The sequence below is a fragment of the Notothenia rossii genome, assembly GCF_949606895.1.
Source record: "Notothenia rossii genome assembly, chromosome: 4".
Lineage (NCBI taxonomy): Eukaryota > Metazoa > Chordata > Actinopteri > Perciformes > Nototheniidae > Notothenia > Notothenia rossii.
Window position 1 is genome coordinate 56,703,576 of NC_136902.1, and position 17,205 is coordinate 56,720,780.

The 17,205-nt window shown below is 41.7% G+C and overlaps 1 protein-coding gene across 2 annotated transcripts; it reads left to right on the top strand.

The window, feature by feature from the left end:
- The first annotated feature begins 13,370 nt into the window (after positions 1-13,370).
- Positions 13,371-16,954, top strand: LOC307037237 (piggyBac transposable element-derived protein 2-like). Of its 2 annotated transcripts, none has more exons than XR_013807629.1 (2): positions 13,371-13,606; positions 14,415-14,553. XR_013807629.1 is itself a non-coding variant. In XM_079678017.1 (2 exons), exons 1-2 carry the CDS (start codon positions 13,889-13,891, stop codon positions 16,088-16,090), a joined length of 1,860 nt encoding a protein of 619 aa, XP_079534143.1. In that variant the 5' UTR covers positions 13,371-13,888; the 3' UTR covers positions 16,091-16,954. The 2 variants fall into 2 exon arrangements, 1 of the variants encoding a protein (XP_079534143.1); XM_079678017.1 differs by having other exon boundaries at positions 13,371-14,072; positions 14,415-16,954.
- The last annotated feature ends 251 nt before the right edge of the window (positions 16,955-17,205 follow it).

Genomic DNA, 17,205 nt, shown 5'->3' on the forward strand with positions numbered 1-17,205 from the left:
TTACTTATTGTTTACTACGTAAGGAAGCAGGAATTGCAGGACCCAGAGCACACAGAGCACAGAGCGGACAGCAGATAACGGAATTGCAGTTTTATTGCTTATAGATTATCAGAACATTTCAAAGGGGACACAGCCACATTGTATATTAACCTATGGATTAACTACATCATCGTTGTTATCATTTTAATTCCATTGAAGACCAGTTTAGACCAGACAAAGACGAAGGTAAGCCATGTTAGCGTTGTGGGCTACCTAGCGCCACTTGTTTTGATGTACGTTTTTGTTGATAAACTCGCGAGTTTGTATCTTTCAGTGTTGAGGTGGGCAACGTTCGATTCTGTGTCTTTACGATCATAAACGATGTGTTGGATGTGCAGCTAGGATAAGTAATAAGGGAGCTAGGAGTGATTTTCGGTGCAGTAATAGGTTAGCATTTTTCGCTCTGGGCTAATCCAGAGGCTCACTGTTAGCATTGTGGGGCCTAAGAGGATAACAGAGTATGTTTATTTCTTTTTTCTTTTTTTCTTTTTTTCACAACAGTTGAATTTGGATGGAATGAATACCTGTAGTGATAATTCAAAGTAATAAAATGATTTTTACAGTGAAAAAGGTCAAATGGAACTGATGGTTCCCAAATTGGACTTTATTTTTCTAAACCTCTCTAAAAAGGTCAAATTTCACTTGTTTTGCATCAATCTTGATACAGGGTACTTATTATATTATATTTTGGATTCTGTTGAAGCAAACACCACAGTGGTGGTGGCTTAAAGCCCATCTCTGCTCCGCGCCGTCCGATAGATGAGCCTGGTCACATTATTAAGAGAAGGAGTTCAAAACACCGGCATAAAAGTTATAACAATAATCTGATTTTAATGGTAAAAAAACACACAATACGAAATACAGAGTACTCTGGATTTCCAGTTCTACTGCCGTGCGATACAGGTATCGGGACCAGCCAGTCAGAAACAGGGAGCCCAGTGCATGAATAAACATCAGTATACATAGACAGATTTGGAGGCAGTCGATTTCACTCGTAAGCGAATCAGAGTTCTGGGGAAAATGTATTTTACTTCTGAACAGAGCGTGAGAGCTTCTGAACTACCCATGACAGAGACAATCTTCTATCTTGCACCTGAATTCACTCCTTTACTTTCCCAAGGAATATTTCACACAAACTATTCCTTCCCAGACAATCAAACATTGTATAGAGATATATTGGTGCCCAGAAAGGACCTTGAAAAGAATATGTGTGTGTGCTGAAAAGAATATGTGTGTGTGCTGGTATCTAGGTCAGTGTGAGTGAGAAGGTTATACTGTATATATATAGGATTACTTGAAAACAGTCCCCAATAATACATGTTTACTTCAATACAGTTTAAAATAATACATGTTTACTTTAATACAGTTTAGAACAATATCTGTTAACTTTAATCTTTAATTCCTAAAGCTTTTAGTCTACTAACCCATCATTCAAGGGTGGTTTTCACTATAAGTAATGTTTTTTTTTTAGGCGGACATTTGAATTTACATGTTTTTACTATGTTCCATCTGAATTTACTTTAAAATAAAAACACCTATATTGATTCTGACACTTCTAGATCCAACTCACAGATGTAAGTTGCTTTGAGAGAAAAGATTATTAATTTACCCCTTTTAGAAGTGAAGATATAGTCTTTGCTGTGTTAGTGGCATTTTCGAGCCTGAAACCTGAAAAACAGGCTCAGGGCTTTAAGCCCCTGTCACACTGTCCCGAAATTGACACCCGATGGACACACGAATATGAAATTGTGAATTTCGCACGAAGATGGCCCCGAACCACACACGAAGGCAACATTTACATTAAATTTAAGACATACAACTGCAACGAAAGTAACACAAACAATTATGTTAAAGTATTATGATACTGTACTGATATTTTCCGACTTTGTTCTTTACTTTCTCCGTCTTTATATGTAGAAGATATTAAGTTTTCTCCGTCATGTTGTTTCCATAGCAACAACAACTTCCTCGCCTTCAAAATAATATATTATAAACTTTTTAGTTTCACAGAACACAAATTGGCTTATTTACATAATATCTTTACATGATTTTGTTGTGCAATAAAAGGACCAGATGGACACACGATAAAGGAAATGTTCAAATTCGGCTCTGATCGTAGCAACATCGGGCCATTCGGGCCAAATCTTTGGCATGCCAAAGATTTTGCCACCGCTCACGAAGTTGCTGCCGGAGCCTGAGAAACTCCACCGGCGGTCATACGATGGCTTAAGATGCCCTCACGAATGCCTTACGAAGGGCAAAATGGACACACGAAGTCAACACGAAAATGAACCTTCACGGTCCTTCGGCAATGCTTTGTGATGCCAAAGATGTTGCCACCGCTCCCGAAGTTGCTGCAGGAGCCTGAGAAACTCCACCGGCGGTCATACGATGGCTTAAGATGCCCTCACGAATGGCCCGATGTTGTTACGATCAGAGCCGAATTTGAACATTTCCTTAATCGTGTGTCCATCGGGTGTCAATTTCGGGACAGTGTGACAGGCGCTTAAGAGGCTAACTGGTATGGATTGTTGTAAAACTGAAATGTGTTGTATTTAATATGCATTACAAATAAATTATCTATCTGCAGCACCTGCCGATTTCAGCTCTGCAGAAGAAGACCAACTCATCGACATTACATCTGATTTTACCCTAAGGCTGAGGTTTAGAGCTCAGACACTGGCCGTTTCTCAATCGCGAGGATACTGGCTTGGTAGTCGCATATTTCCAAGTCACTTCCTTCAGAAACGAAGCAAGTATACTTCCAAGCCACGGCTTCGGAAAACAAAGAAGAATGGAACAGGCTAACAAGTGTGCCACTCTCTCTAACGGTTTCAACATAAACTGTACTGAAAAGAAATACCTCACAATGTCTATCTAATTATGAACTTGCTTTACTTTCACGGAACACATTTTTGGTGATAACAAATGTAACAAAGTAACATATTTACCAACACATGTTCTATCCCACTACATACTTACATTTAAATGTGTGCTGGATTGGGTCGGTTCAGCCATTCTCCGCAAGGTTTTTTGAAATTGGTCCGAGCGCAAAGGATTTGAAGGACGCAAAGTCTACCCATGTGCAGCCTCGAAATTACCCCCAAAACAAGGACGTGGCCTCGGTGGAATTCCAAGTATGCTGGAGATTGGAACAGTCCTTCGGCGGCACTCGATGACGTAGTATCCTTGAAATATTGGCTTGGAAGCCAGTTTCCTCGCGATTGAGAAACGGCCAGAGACTGAATTCTGGTTTGGTGTGGAGAAGGAGCATCCACGAATAGGGCAGAGGGCTGTGGGCATCCTTCTCCCCTTCGCTACATCCTATCTCTGTGAGATTGGCTTTTCAGCTGTTGCTTCTCTGAAAACGAAGTACAGATCAAACCTCAACATTGAGCATGACTTGAGAGTGGCAGTATCAAGCCTGCAACCACGTTCTCAAAAAATGTGCTGTGCAAAACAGGCTCATTGCAGCCACTAATGCTGTGATAAGATGCACTTTTTTGCCAAATATCAGTCTTTCTTTTCTTTTCATTTTTTTGCACAGATTGCAAAGTGGCAAACTATTATAATTAGGGCCGGGACTCGATTAAAATATTTTATCTAATTAATTAGAGGTTTTGTAATTAATTAATCGAAATTAATCGCATTTTTAATCACATATAAATACACATATAAATATTTGACATGAGAACAGTGAGAAGATGTCAATAAAGTGTGCCGTCACACAGAGGTAATTTGAATTGCTTACCGAGGTCCAATGATCCCCAGTAAGGGCAACACATTCGGCTTTCTCCAATAAATTCTCTTTATCTTCCTTTTCATTGTCATAAAGCTGCTGGATTCTTTTTGTCACTGTCTTTCTGCATGGCAGCTCATATGTTGTGTCAGACGATGCAATCTGTAGTACGTTTTGCAGCCCCTTATCTTCTACCACTCCAAGTGGTCTACAGTCGAGTGCAATCCAGTGAGCTGGTTATTTTTTCAGATGTGGACTTAGTTATCCTGGCCCTGAAACCAGTCATCTGGTTGAGTGTGGGTTGGGTGTGGGTCATACTTGTCAACCCTCCCGATTTTCGCGGGAGACTCCCGATTTCATTGCCCTCTCCCGGTTTCCTCCCGGGGTCATATTTCTCCCGCATTTCTCCTGATTTCTGACAAAATCAGATTTACACACGACTGTTTCCACTCGGACTTTAATACAGCTACACCATTGTTTGGTTTCCATGGTAACATGTCTCTTTAGTAGCGCGCGCAACTCAAAGTCTGGGAGGGTGAGGCAGATATTCACAGAAAACAGAACAAGAATCGACAACTACTCTACTCTCTGCTCACTCCTTTCCTGTAAAATACAGGTCCAGCCCACACATATGCTCCATATGCTCCATCAAGGACGGTGCTACAGGCCGCAAGGCAGTGCACTTACAGCTACAATAAGCATGTTAATGTTAATCTAACAGCTCCGACGACCCACTAGCACCCCCCCCCCCCCCCCCCCCCCCCCTCCCCCCATTTTGCATTTTTAAATGCTCCCGATTTCTGAGGGCAACTAGGGTGTGGGTCCTTGTACTCGGAGTCGGGCTAACGTCCACGCTAGCTTCCACGCTAGCTGCTATATGTTTTGCATTGAGGTGATACTTGAGGCTTGATGTGCTGCGGTGATATGCAAATTCCTTTTTGCATAATTTGCATACAACCGTGCTCTTATCAACGCTTCCATCCGTCCGTTTTTAAAACAACATTTCCCATCCACGGGACCAACCAAAGCGGTCTCATCAGCTTCTTCATTCATGTTTGACTATTGTTCACTGTGGTTTGTTGTTGTCTGAAGTCATGAACGTTAGTTGGTGCTCCAGTATAATCGGTACGCCTGAAACTCATCCAGTGAGAAACGTTCCGCAGGGCAAATATAAGTGCGATTAAAATGCGTTAACTTTTTTAACGCGTTAATGTTTGTGTAATTAATTCATCTTAATTAACGCGTTAAAGTCCCGGCCCTAATTATAATTTATTGTTCACAATTGTATTATGTTGTTTTGACCACACAGGTGCCGTGCACATCCTTAAGAGTCGGGGAAATGCATGGTCGTCGTAAGGGCGGCAGACGCCACGTCCAGAAGACAGGAGATGATGCGTGCCGTGATTATCCGCATGGCGATATACAGTTGGCCGGTGAGGGAGAGCAGCTGCCGTTGGTGATGTTTTGCTGTAATACGCTTGACGTCATTGTTGATGCACGCAGTTTTCGGTTTGGAGAACGTTTCATTACTATGAAGCTCGGTGTGATACCTAGGACTCCGGGTGTGTGGCTGGGCTTATAGTTCCTCTTTGATTTAGGAACGCTGTGCTCCTAAAGGAGTCTCCTCTTTTTCTTCTTTTTCTCTTCTTTCCAGTTGAGCGGTGTTACAATATTATGTAATGTTGTATTTGAACGCTAGATGACGTAAAGGGCAACAGAAAAAGGAGATCGGAGGAGAGGGTGTTAGGAGGCTGTGGCGCAGTGGATTAGAGCGTTGGTGTTGGGATCAGGGGGTCACAGGTTCAAACCCCACTGCAGTCAGCATGTCGTTGTGTCCCTAAAACACTTCACCCCAAATTGCTCCTGTGGGGATTGTCCACAGCACTGAGCACGTAAGTCGCCCTGAACGAAAGCGTCTAACAAGTAACATGTAATTGGATCTCCCTGAGCAGTGGGTGATTTGGACTGAGGAGAGCAATATTACTTACCCATGTAGCCGGTGCACGCGTTGTTTTGTTTTTTTTCTACTGGGATGGATGAGTGGGAACGTTAAGAGCGACATTAATATCTGCTTTGGAGAGCCAGCCTTGGCCTGCACGCTAATTATTTGATTGCATTATAATCCGTGCATGGAAAAAGGAAGCATTGTGCCATTGTCATGTCGGCTCCCAACCGTAGTCGAAGATAAGGGGGGTGACTCTCTGCAAACAGAGCAAAACATCTTTGGTTCAACAGGTGAGCTCTTCCGTATAGGATGTAAGGTTATACTGCAGAGGAATTAACTAAATGTTGATTTACCAGTTTATATTCCCTCAGTGATACGGTACTTATGCGCAAGTGGTTGATAGTGTCTTAGACTTGAATTTATATAGTTTTTTAAGGCATGTGAATCTAATTTGATATGCAGCGATACTTATTTCCAAAAGAAGGGGGATGTAACATCTTGGTGTGAATAGACGATCTTTGACGCAGATAACGTAAAGTTGATGTTGCGGGTTCACACAAGTGAAATAACATGGACACGCTGATGAGCAGTAATCCGCAGAATGAAGCAGAATATTACGGGAGGGGCCGATGAAGTGGCCTTGATTTACGTCTCTCTAGAAGCTGGAAAACGATGCTGCCTCTTTGATAGCATTATATATAAGCATATAATATATATAAATATATGTATAGGCCTATGTATATATATATATATATATATATATATATTATTATTATTTTTCTTTTTTTTTCGAATGTGGGAGAAGTGAGGAACTATATTTACCTTACCTAGGACGTACCTTTACCCTGAACCTTGGAACTAAATATAGAAATGCAGATAGAAAGCTGTTAGATTAACATTAACATTAACATGCTTATGTAGTTGTAAGTGCACTGCCTTGCGGTCTTTAGCACCATCCTTGATCGAGCACATGTGTGGGCTGGACCTGTATATTACAGGAAAGGAGTGAGCAGAGGGTGACTATCTTCCTCACCCTCTCAGACTTTCAGTTGCGCGCACGCTAAAGAGACGCGCTGCCATGGAAACCAAACGATGGTGTAGCTGTATTAAAGTCCGAGTGGAAACAGTCCTGAGTAAATCTGATTTTGTCTGAATCGGGAGAAATGCGGGAGAAATATGACCCCGGGAGGAAACCGGGAGAGGGCTATGAAATCGGGAGTCTTCCGCGAAAATCGGGAGGGTTGGCAAGTATGCCTGACCCCTTGTGTTACGTAGAGGTGAGGCGCAGGACGAAAGCGGCGCTCTAGGCCTAACGGCCCGTCCACACTACAGCTTCAAAAAAAGCTTGGAGCTGGGCGTGTCTGAAGCTTGGGGATTTTATTCGAGCACCGCGACCAACAACCAATCAGATGAATGTCCCGCCCCGGACACTGAACGGCAGGATAACTCTCCCAGCTTAGACGCGGTTTGATTGGCTAGGGCTTGAGCTGTCAGATTTTCATAAACGGGATTTGATTGGCTGGCGCTGGCTACTCCAGCGTCTGCGGCTGCAGAAGTTGAACAATGTTCAACTTCTGCAGCCGGAGACGCCGGAGACGGACCGCTATGCTACCCACAATTCAGTTTGGCGAAAAGCGAGGCAACGTGACGTCACCCCATTCAAAGTGAATGGGCAGACGCTTTGGAAACCATTTTTGAAGCTGTCGAAGCTGTAGTGTGGACGGGCCGTAAGGGGGCGAGAGCCCGGAACTGTGCAGTGAAACTGCTAGCTGCTTATGACGGCAACTTGTTGTCCGGTGCGAACTACTGAGCCGGGAGGAGATGTAGCTGCTATCGGATGTTGGCCTGAGCCCTACCTACGGGAGGGGCTGTGATGGTTGAAACCAGAGATGGGGTGAAGCTTCGCATGTGATGATTTGAGCGGCCCTGAGCCGGTGATGCCCTCTCGAGAGACTGAAGGCGTGCGCCTTCAATTGTTTGCATGAAGTAAGCCAGAGATGCAGGGTGTTGATCGAGCTATTACCCGGGTAGCCGGCTGGAGCCGCTGACTCGAGCTGGGGAACGCCACCTGTAGCTTGATCTGCGAGCCTGCGGAGCTGGTGAAGAGATGGCCTTGAGCTGGAATAATGCCTTGCTGCTGCAGTTTGGAAAGGAGGGGATCTGCCTCTGCTGCTGGTGAGCTGCTGCGGGATACCGAGCGGCAGCTTGAGGAAGTTGCGTTGGGACTCAGGCAGTGTATCGGGCCCGGATCAAGATCCTGCTGGAAGCTGGTCATGGTCTGAGCGCTATGAATCGGACGTCTTGAGAATCATTATACCATGAAGTACGAGGTTATTTTGACGATTACTGTATGTGTGTTGCATTGAGTCACCTGAAATGACCGCTGTCGGAGGGGAAAAAGCAGAGTTTAAAGGGTTTGACGGCACGCTATGATAGGCTCTTGGGAATAGAGCGAAGTGATTAGCTAAGCTGAAGAGTGACGCCCCCGGTCACTTATTGAGAGGAGAGAGAGTAGAAACATGGAGATAGAAATACATGAATGAGTTGAACTTGCGCTGAGCTTCATAAATCCTAGCCATTTACAGAAGATTTTTCTACCATCAGTGGCACTGTTTCAATGGATCCCAGTGATATTTGAATGTTTCTATTAACATGCAAGAGATGTCTCAGAGGTCATGTCACAGGTTTTATCCCTCAATACTGATTGGTTCATGTATGGATGAAGCTAAATGGTTACAGAGTTGGAGGCGGGTCCCTTTCTTTCCTAAAGCCAAATCGCCTGACTTCAGAGAACAAAATCACCCAGATCTTCAGAGGATCTTCTACATCAGGGGTATTCAACTAAAATTCAATGAGGTCCAGTTAGAGAAAATGTCCCCATGCAAAGGTCCGGAACATAAAAATGTCTAACTTGCTTCATGAATTAGTGTGATATATATTGAAGTAGCCTGCAGCTTTATCAACAGATGACTGCCAATCACATAAAGAAAGTACAATTCAAAAACAACAATATTTATTGTCAATTAACATTGAACTATACAGATATACAATAAAATACCATGGATATGTGTAATGTTCCTCTCGGGCTGCATTTAAAAAATAAAATAGAGAAAATAAATAAAATAGCTTTTGAAAATATGTGCATCTTAAAAGTGTTTAATTTTAGATAAATAAAAAAAAGTGTAGCAGCAGCTTGAGTTTCCCTTTTTTTTTGTTAACCGTTTCACATCATGACTTAACAGTTTCAGACGATTATAGAACAATATCAGTCTTTACACATCATAACAATTGAACAGTTTTAAAGTTTCTCTTTCTTTCCCCCTTATATTGCAGTCCCTCACTCACTTTTTTTTAATTCAGTGCGAGAATTGAGCTTGAGCTTGTCCTGCCAGGAGTTTAGATCTGGGCTGAAATGGTGTCAGGGCCATTCTCATAAACACATGCAGGTGCTCATTGGTTACAGTGATGCAAACACAGGTATGGTGAAAAAAGAGAGAACTATTCGAAGCAGAACAAAACAGCGTAATATACCATCTGACAAAGGCCTGTGCTATAATGCTTCAATTAACTGGCTATTCTTTATAATATACTCAGATCAATAGGAGACAGAGATGTTAAGTTCCAAATCAAGGGTTTTTATTATTATTTACAGCAGGGGTGGGGAACCTTTTTCCTTTCAATTTTTACAACATCCTCCGAGGGTCGTACAAATTATTGAACTCAACCTCTGCTTAAAAAAACTAAAATCACAGCCCATTCATTTCGCCTTTCTTTCATGCTGTGCAAAGAAAAAGCAACCTCTTAATCCAGATATTTTACCATGACTCACGTACGCATGCATGCATGCATGCATGCACGTGCACGGTTGTGGCATGACCACCAAAACAGAAAGATATGGACACAAGATGTATGCAAATTTATTTAGTATCCTATCCATGTGAACACGATTTAAAGGGGACCTATCATGCAAAGTGCACCTTTGTACGTCTTTTATACATGAATATGTGTCCCCGGTGTTCCAGGGAACTCACCAAGTGTCAGAAAACACAACCCTCTCTATTTTACTCCTTAGCCAAATCTCTAAAAAAAAGGGGCCGCAACGGATCTGAAAAAAACGGATCCAGATTTCAACACTTTTCTACTTCACAAAGAGGTGCTCCACTTATTGGTCAACTCTCCACCTATCAGGGGAATGAGCCACGTCCACGTGCATTGCCAAACCTCTCATTCGCATATACTGTAGGACGGATTTCCGTCCATTTGGCTATTCAAATGTTAACGAAACGGACAGACTTCTGTGCACATCAGCGGCTGTCGGATTAAAACAGTTTAATGCACTTTTAACACTCACGTACCCAGGATTCCTGCTCCTTTCCTGGGTTACAAAGTGAGGTGACGCAGCCTGTCCTCTGGGTGCGCTCTGTGGGGGGAGGGGGTATCGCAGCCTGCTCCTCTCTGCCTGCCTGCCGCTGCGCTCTGCCTCTATCCACACAACTTTTCCCCGCCTTTCAGAGACTTATTGCTGGGTCAAACTCTAAGTTACAAACCGTACACATTGCATTCTTGCTAATTAGCCAAAATATGAACGGAATAAGTAGCAAGCATCGTAACAAACAGAGTCAACTAAATAGGGACAACAGCTTGTCAACTAACCATTCAGAAACGTCCTGCTGCAACCGAAATGTTTGCACCTCCACCAAAACCTCCGCTGCTTCAGGGTCAGTTTCTGGATCAAATTGATAATATGCTTGAACACATGCATTGCTCTGAGATGACATGTTTATTCCACACTCATAATCACAGCAAACATGGTAACGTTACTCTCGCCGGTTCATGCCCCCCTCTTCTGCAGGGGGGCGTGGTCAGCTGCTGCTCAGAATTTTCAAAGACAGGCTTGGAATAGAGCGAAAATGAATGAAACGAGGCGTGGCTAAAAAATGATCCGTTTGGTATTTTGAAAAATAAAATGTATAAATATACCTTATATAGGTATGGTCATACACTATATCATTTACATATAGCATGATAGGTCTCCTTTAAGTGGGTGGGGGGGACCTAACCTCTTCTAGGAGGGTCCGGGGGCATGCTCCCCGGCAAGATTTTTTTTTAAATATTGAAGTTAAAAGCATCAATCTGGTGCACTTTGAGAGCAACATGAGGAGATATATGGATTCATCTTTCAACAACCATATGAAATAGAACTGTAAGCAGATTTTTCTTTTGGGATATTTTAAAAATCACTCCCCTTTTAAACTCTATTCTTGTTATTTTTAACAACCTTTTTGTTACTGTCATATAGTATTTTATACCTGCTTTTTATTTAGTCTCATTAATAACTATAATGATCATATCAAGGTGTGCCTGAACCTCACTGAGCTGAGGTTATTTGAGCCTCTCAGGAGAGAGCTCTCTTCCACCTGGTTGTAGAAAAGCTCTTTAAATTCGTTAGCATAGCTAGCTAACCAGATGCGAATAACAACAGATCGCCTCTGTGCTTACAACTAAATACACAGCCACGCAAACACTGCGGCATGTGTACGGCTCCTTATGGGTACTGCAATATTTGAAGAGCTGGAGCGGCGTTGGTGCTCTCCATCAGCACTCATTTCAGACGAGACATATACCACGTGAAGACACGTTACGCTCGTGTTGTGTTCAAGGAACCTGTCCTTGGCCAGGAAAAACAGGTACTCGCTTGTTTAATTATTTTTGCGGTCTAGATTTCTTCTTCTTTTTTTTGAAGAAGTCGGACTGACGGACAGACTCTTTCCCAATGCAATTCAATGGGGAAAAGTATTTCTGCCCCCAAATGTCATCATGGACTGACAAGGAATTGTAGTACCACTGTTTGACCACCACAAACATTTGCTTAAAGGTGACCTATCATGCAAAATGCACTTTTGTACGTCTTTTATACATGAATATGTGTCCCCGGTGTTCCAGGGAACTCACCAAGTGTCAGAAAACACAACCCTCTCTATTTTCCTCCATACTCAAATCTCTAAAAAAAGGGGCTGCAACGGATCTGATACAGACTGATCCAGATTTGACACTTTTATGTCACAGAAGTTGCGCTATGGCTATTGGGCCAACTCCACCAATCAGGAGGAGACAGCCACGGACATTGCCTTTCGAAAGCGCTGGAGACGCTGTAGTACATATTTCAGGCCACCAGATGGTGCTGTTCTCACTGAATCCGAGTGTGAAAGGCAGTGTTAAATTGAGCGAAATGAGGAATGGCTAAAATGCATGATCTGTTTGGTATTTTGAAAAATGAAAAGTATAAATATGCCTTATATAGGTATGGTCCTACACTATATTATTCAAACATAGCATGATAGGTCCACTTTAAATGGCTTTTTCCCTGGTGGCTTGATTGGTTTGGGCAAAAGTTTGTTTTGTGTTAAAAAAAATATGTGTGTCTAGGTTTTTAAATTTGGTAAGAGGCTTTATTTCCTTTATGGTCAGGGAAACAGAAAACTGAATGACAAATTATATATTTGGGTATACCAATGTGACACATAGGATACACAAGATTACACATGTTAATTGTTTGATGAATGTATATTGCTTTGTTTTTTTTGGTACACAGTCTTCTCCTTTTCACTTCCTCTTATCATATTACAGCTTCCTGTGACATGCAGATTTTGTACATTTGAAACCTGTTCCTGTTCTAATTTAGTCCCTGTTGAGAAAACACCAGTTTCCTGATGTCTGTGTTTTCCTTTTAAGGTCATAATGAGGAACAAGATGTTGTATCATCAATAATGACACCCTTTAATACTACTGCAGTTTCCTCTTGTACTGGCAGGACTTGGGTGTAGTTATTTCAAAAATATCGTTCTGTTGTCAGACATGATTAAATTATGAAGTTGGTTGGATCCATCATAATCTTTTCAATAATTATGATTAAGCTTTCAAAAACACGAAATAACATTACTGTATATCCATGTTTCTGGCTAACATAATAAATCAATGTTTATTGTACAAGATATATCCCTGTTTGTGTGAAGCCCACACACAAATCTCCAGCATCACACAACAATTTATCATGTGTGCATGTGTTACAGTTTAGCTCATACACCACAGCAGCTGCCAATATGTTGTGTTTGGGACTATGCAAACATCGATTAATATTCCAAACACTGTGTCATAACAATATTAGACACAGATTGAGAGAGAGAGAAAGTGAAAACTTGCACTAAAAACACTTATTACGATACACTATGGTATTACTTAGTGTAGAGCTTTCTTAAAACTGTGTGGAATGTAAAACAATGTTAATACTGTATCAGTTTATGTGCTTTGGCCATCTACAAAATACACATTACTTTGAACATCTATGGTTTATTGTGTTTACTTCACGAAGACTGTCATACAAAGATTAATAACAGAATACATTGTAAGTGACCCTAATTTGTATGCTGTTGGTGGAGTGCAGTGATATATCTTTGTAGGCTGACCCAGAAAGGCTCCCTCCACAAAAAGCAATGGGATTTTTCCATTGCATTTCGGAATATTGCAGAAAATGAATCTGGGGTAGACACACATTTATGATACTGGTTTTGTTTGGCAGGTTAATCTCCACATGTAGTGTTTTTGAGAGCTTAGTAAAAAATAAGTAAAAAGCTAACCCTTTAACGCCTATTGTCGCGAATTCGCCTCAAACCGCTTCTATTAAAAATGCAGCCGAGATCGTGCATGTGTTCCCCCAATGCCGGTTCATGTCTCTTCGATACGGACCTAGGAACGTTTTGCAAAGCACTTGTTTCTAGTAGGACCGGTCAAAGTGGGAGCTACATCCGGTCGACGAAGGCGGGCATATCCGGTTAGACGCTAATGAGTGGAGAAGGCAAATACGAATAGATACGTTCCTATTTGAGGTAAGTTATTGAAAAAAAAAATATGTTTGCTGTTTATTGTTTGTTTGTGCAGCTAACGAAGCAGAATAGAATAGTTTTGACAGATATTTCGGAAGTTATTTGAAGTTTTTCTGTGTGTCGCGAATTCGCTACATTCGGCCATATTGTCTACATTGGTTACAATCGGCTTCATATTGGCTACATTCGGCCGTATCTAAACAATACTATATTTAGCGGTAGTCATACACAATTTCTATAGGAAATACAATTCTAGTAACTTTCTATAATCCTTATAAAGTTACAATGTTGAATATAAATGCAATTTTTGCCCTTTATTTTTGCTCAGGAGAAAAAATGAACACATCCATGTTTTATGGAAAACGAACTCCTGGAGTACAAACCAGGGTTCCACCATCAGATAGTGAGGACAGTTGTCTGAGTGAGAGTGGAGACAGTGATGAGGATGAGGATTATAGACCTGCACCAGGTGATGAGAATAGTAGTAATAATGTTATAATATCAGTGTTTCCCATTCATTGCGAGACTGGCAGAAAAGTCAGTGGGAAAACGCTGAATATTGTTATAATATTGTGCAGCTTTTTGTTGTTAGCCAAATATTTGTGGATGTCACAATGAGTAGCCTACATGTTTTGTATTATGTAAATAACGATGTCTGCATTCAATAGTGGCTTTTTTTTTTTTCATTTTGCTTGACCTCAAAGTATGGAAAGCTGTTTTCAAAGAACTTTTCTGTCTTACAACTGTACTCATAAATCATAAATAAAAATGTCTGCTCTTTTCAATAGTGACCTTTTTTTTTTTACACCAGGTGACGAAAGCAGCATCAGCAGCAGCAGTGATGACAGTGGCAGCACTGATGGAGACTCTGATGCGGTCCCTAGCACCAGTTCTGCAGCTACTGCTGCGAGAGCAGCTGCTACCACAGCAGCTGCTACAAAACAAAAAAGACAGAGGGTAGAGTGGAAGACAGCAAGAAGACAGAAAGAAGTCCCAGTTTGGCAAGACGCTCTTCCTGAGGCCGATGCAGTCAGACTGCCCATCCAATACTTCAGAGACTTTTTTGACACAGAGCTTCTAGACAGTATTGTGGAACAGAGCAATCTATACTGCACCCAAAATAATCCAAACTGTGCGCTGAAATTGGATCGTAATGAACTGGAACAGTTCATTGGCACAGTTGTTTACATGAGCATTCTGCACTTACCTCGATCCCGAATGTACTGGTCCAGTGCATGTCGACTACCACATGTGGCTGATGTGATGCCCCGTGACAGATGGGAGGCAATTAAACATTACATCCACTTCAACAACAACATGACACCAAACAACGAGGATCGACTTTTCAAAATCAGGCCTCTGATTGATGTACTTCTTCCAAAATTCCAGGCTCTCCCGCAAGATCAAATGCTCTGTGTCGATGAGCAAATGGTGCCTTTCAAAGGCAAATCAAGTCTCAAGCAATATATCCCCAGCAAGCCACACAAATGGGGATATAAAATATTTGTGCTTTGTGACACAAAGGGGCTGGTGCATTCCTTTGACATCTTTGCAGGGAAATCTGACCCTCCACCAAACGGGCCAGACATTGGGACAAGCGGAAACATCGTGCTAAAGCTTGCACAAGTCATTCAGGGTGCACTCAATCACCTGCTATATTTTGACAACTGGTTTTCCTCATTGCAGTTGTTTGTAGCTCTGGCAAACAACGGGATACCTGCCCTTGGCACAGTGCGGCAAAATCGACTCCAAGGCTGCACTTTCAGTGCGGACGGAGAAATGAAGAAGAAGGGCAGAGGGACATTCGAGGAGAAACAGGCTGTTGTGGAAAATGTGGAAGTTAGAGCTGTGAAATGGTTTGACAACAGAGGGGTGATTGTTGCCAGCACTTTTGCCAGTGCCCAGCCTGTTTCCACTGTGGAAAGATGGGACAGAAAGCAAAAGAAGAGAATGACTGTGGAATGCCCAAACATCATTAGCCTGTACAACAAGTTCATGGGTGGCGTTGATGCTCTTGATGCACTTATTGCCTATTATCGCATCCACATTAGGTCAAAGAAGTACTACCATAGGTTCTTTTTTCACTTTGTGGATATGGCCATTGTCAACAGCTGGCTGTTGTATCGGCGTGATTCTGAATCCCTGAATATCCCGAAGAAGAAGCAGAGGGATCTGCTGTCCTTCAGAACATCAGTTGCACAAGCTCTCTGCATGCAGGGCAAGGACTTGTCCAAGAAGAAGAGGGGACGCCCTTCATCAGATCTGGAAAGAGAGTTTGAGAGGAAAAGACACAGAGGCCCAGCCAAGGCCATACCAGCACAGGAAGTCCGCGCAGATGCTGTGGGTCACTGGCCAGTGGTTGAAAGTTCACGACAGCGCTGCAAACTCCCAAACTGTAGGGGACAGACTGTGATCAAGTGTTCGAAGAGCAATGTTCACTTGTGCCTGAACAAAAATAACAACTGCTTCAGAGATTTCCATCAGTGAGACACCTTAGCTGTTTTGTTCTTGTTCTTGTTATTGTTTTCATTGTTATAATGAATGGTGAATGATGTCATGAGTTTTTGAATGTCTGTTTGACATGTCATGACAGCTTCATGAGTAAGACAGCTTTGTTCACTCTAAGTGTTTTCTCGTTCTCTCTCTCACTCACACACACACACACACACTCTCTCTATTACAAACAGTTCTACACGCTGTTTTTTTATTGTGGTTTTGTTGTCATTGTCATGAGTTTTGCATGTCTGTTGACATATTGTCATGAAATGAATACTATTTATATTTAAATTATTTGTTGGCATCAATAAAATGAATTACATGCCTGATATGGGAAATGTGTTTTAATTACTATTTTATCCATTAATGCCTGTTGTCGCTAATTTGCATCATACCCCAAATTACTATTTTATCCATTAATGCCTGTTGTCGCTAATTTGCATCATACCCAAAATTATATCTATTCTATGTGCTAAATTCAAATTAATAATCTCCACTTATTTTAGCATCTGCTTGAAAGCAAAAACACATAAAATAAAAATGTTTACATAATTGCATATAAATTCAGGCGTCAAGGGGCTAAAGGTGGCTATAGCCCTATGTTGTCATTATTGTTACAATGACAACAAAGGTCTTATATATATCCTTTAAAATGCCAAGCAAAACCCTAAAGAGGAACAAGTCGTTTTTGGCCAAAAGTTAAGTCTTTTTAAAATGAGATAAGTGAATACATCAGGGGCATTCTGCAAAAAAGAGTTTCACCCTTGTATGGATCCTATGATATATGAACTGTATTTTCTGAACTGTTCAAAGTTTTAACATTATCAGATTCAGAATGTCTTTATTCGTCCCACAGTAATAAATAAAGACATAAGTGGTCCAATATTGAAGTTATCTTATAGTGTGGAGGTTGTGTTGTTGGCAAACAGAAATACATGTATGTCTGTAAAGGTCACAGCATTATTTGAGAGATTATTTGAAAGAAACAAACAGTAGGGTTTTCTGTGTGAAAAAGGCTGAAAAGGAGCAGTAAAGGAAAACAGACAGAAAGATGGAGAAAGCTGAGATGTGGGATACAAAGCCTGTGAGGAGGGAGCTTCTCCCTG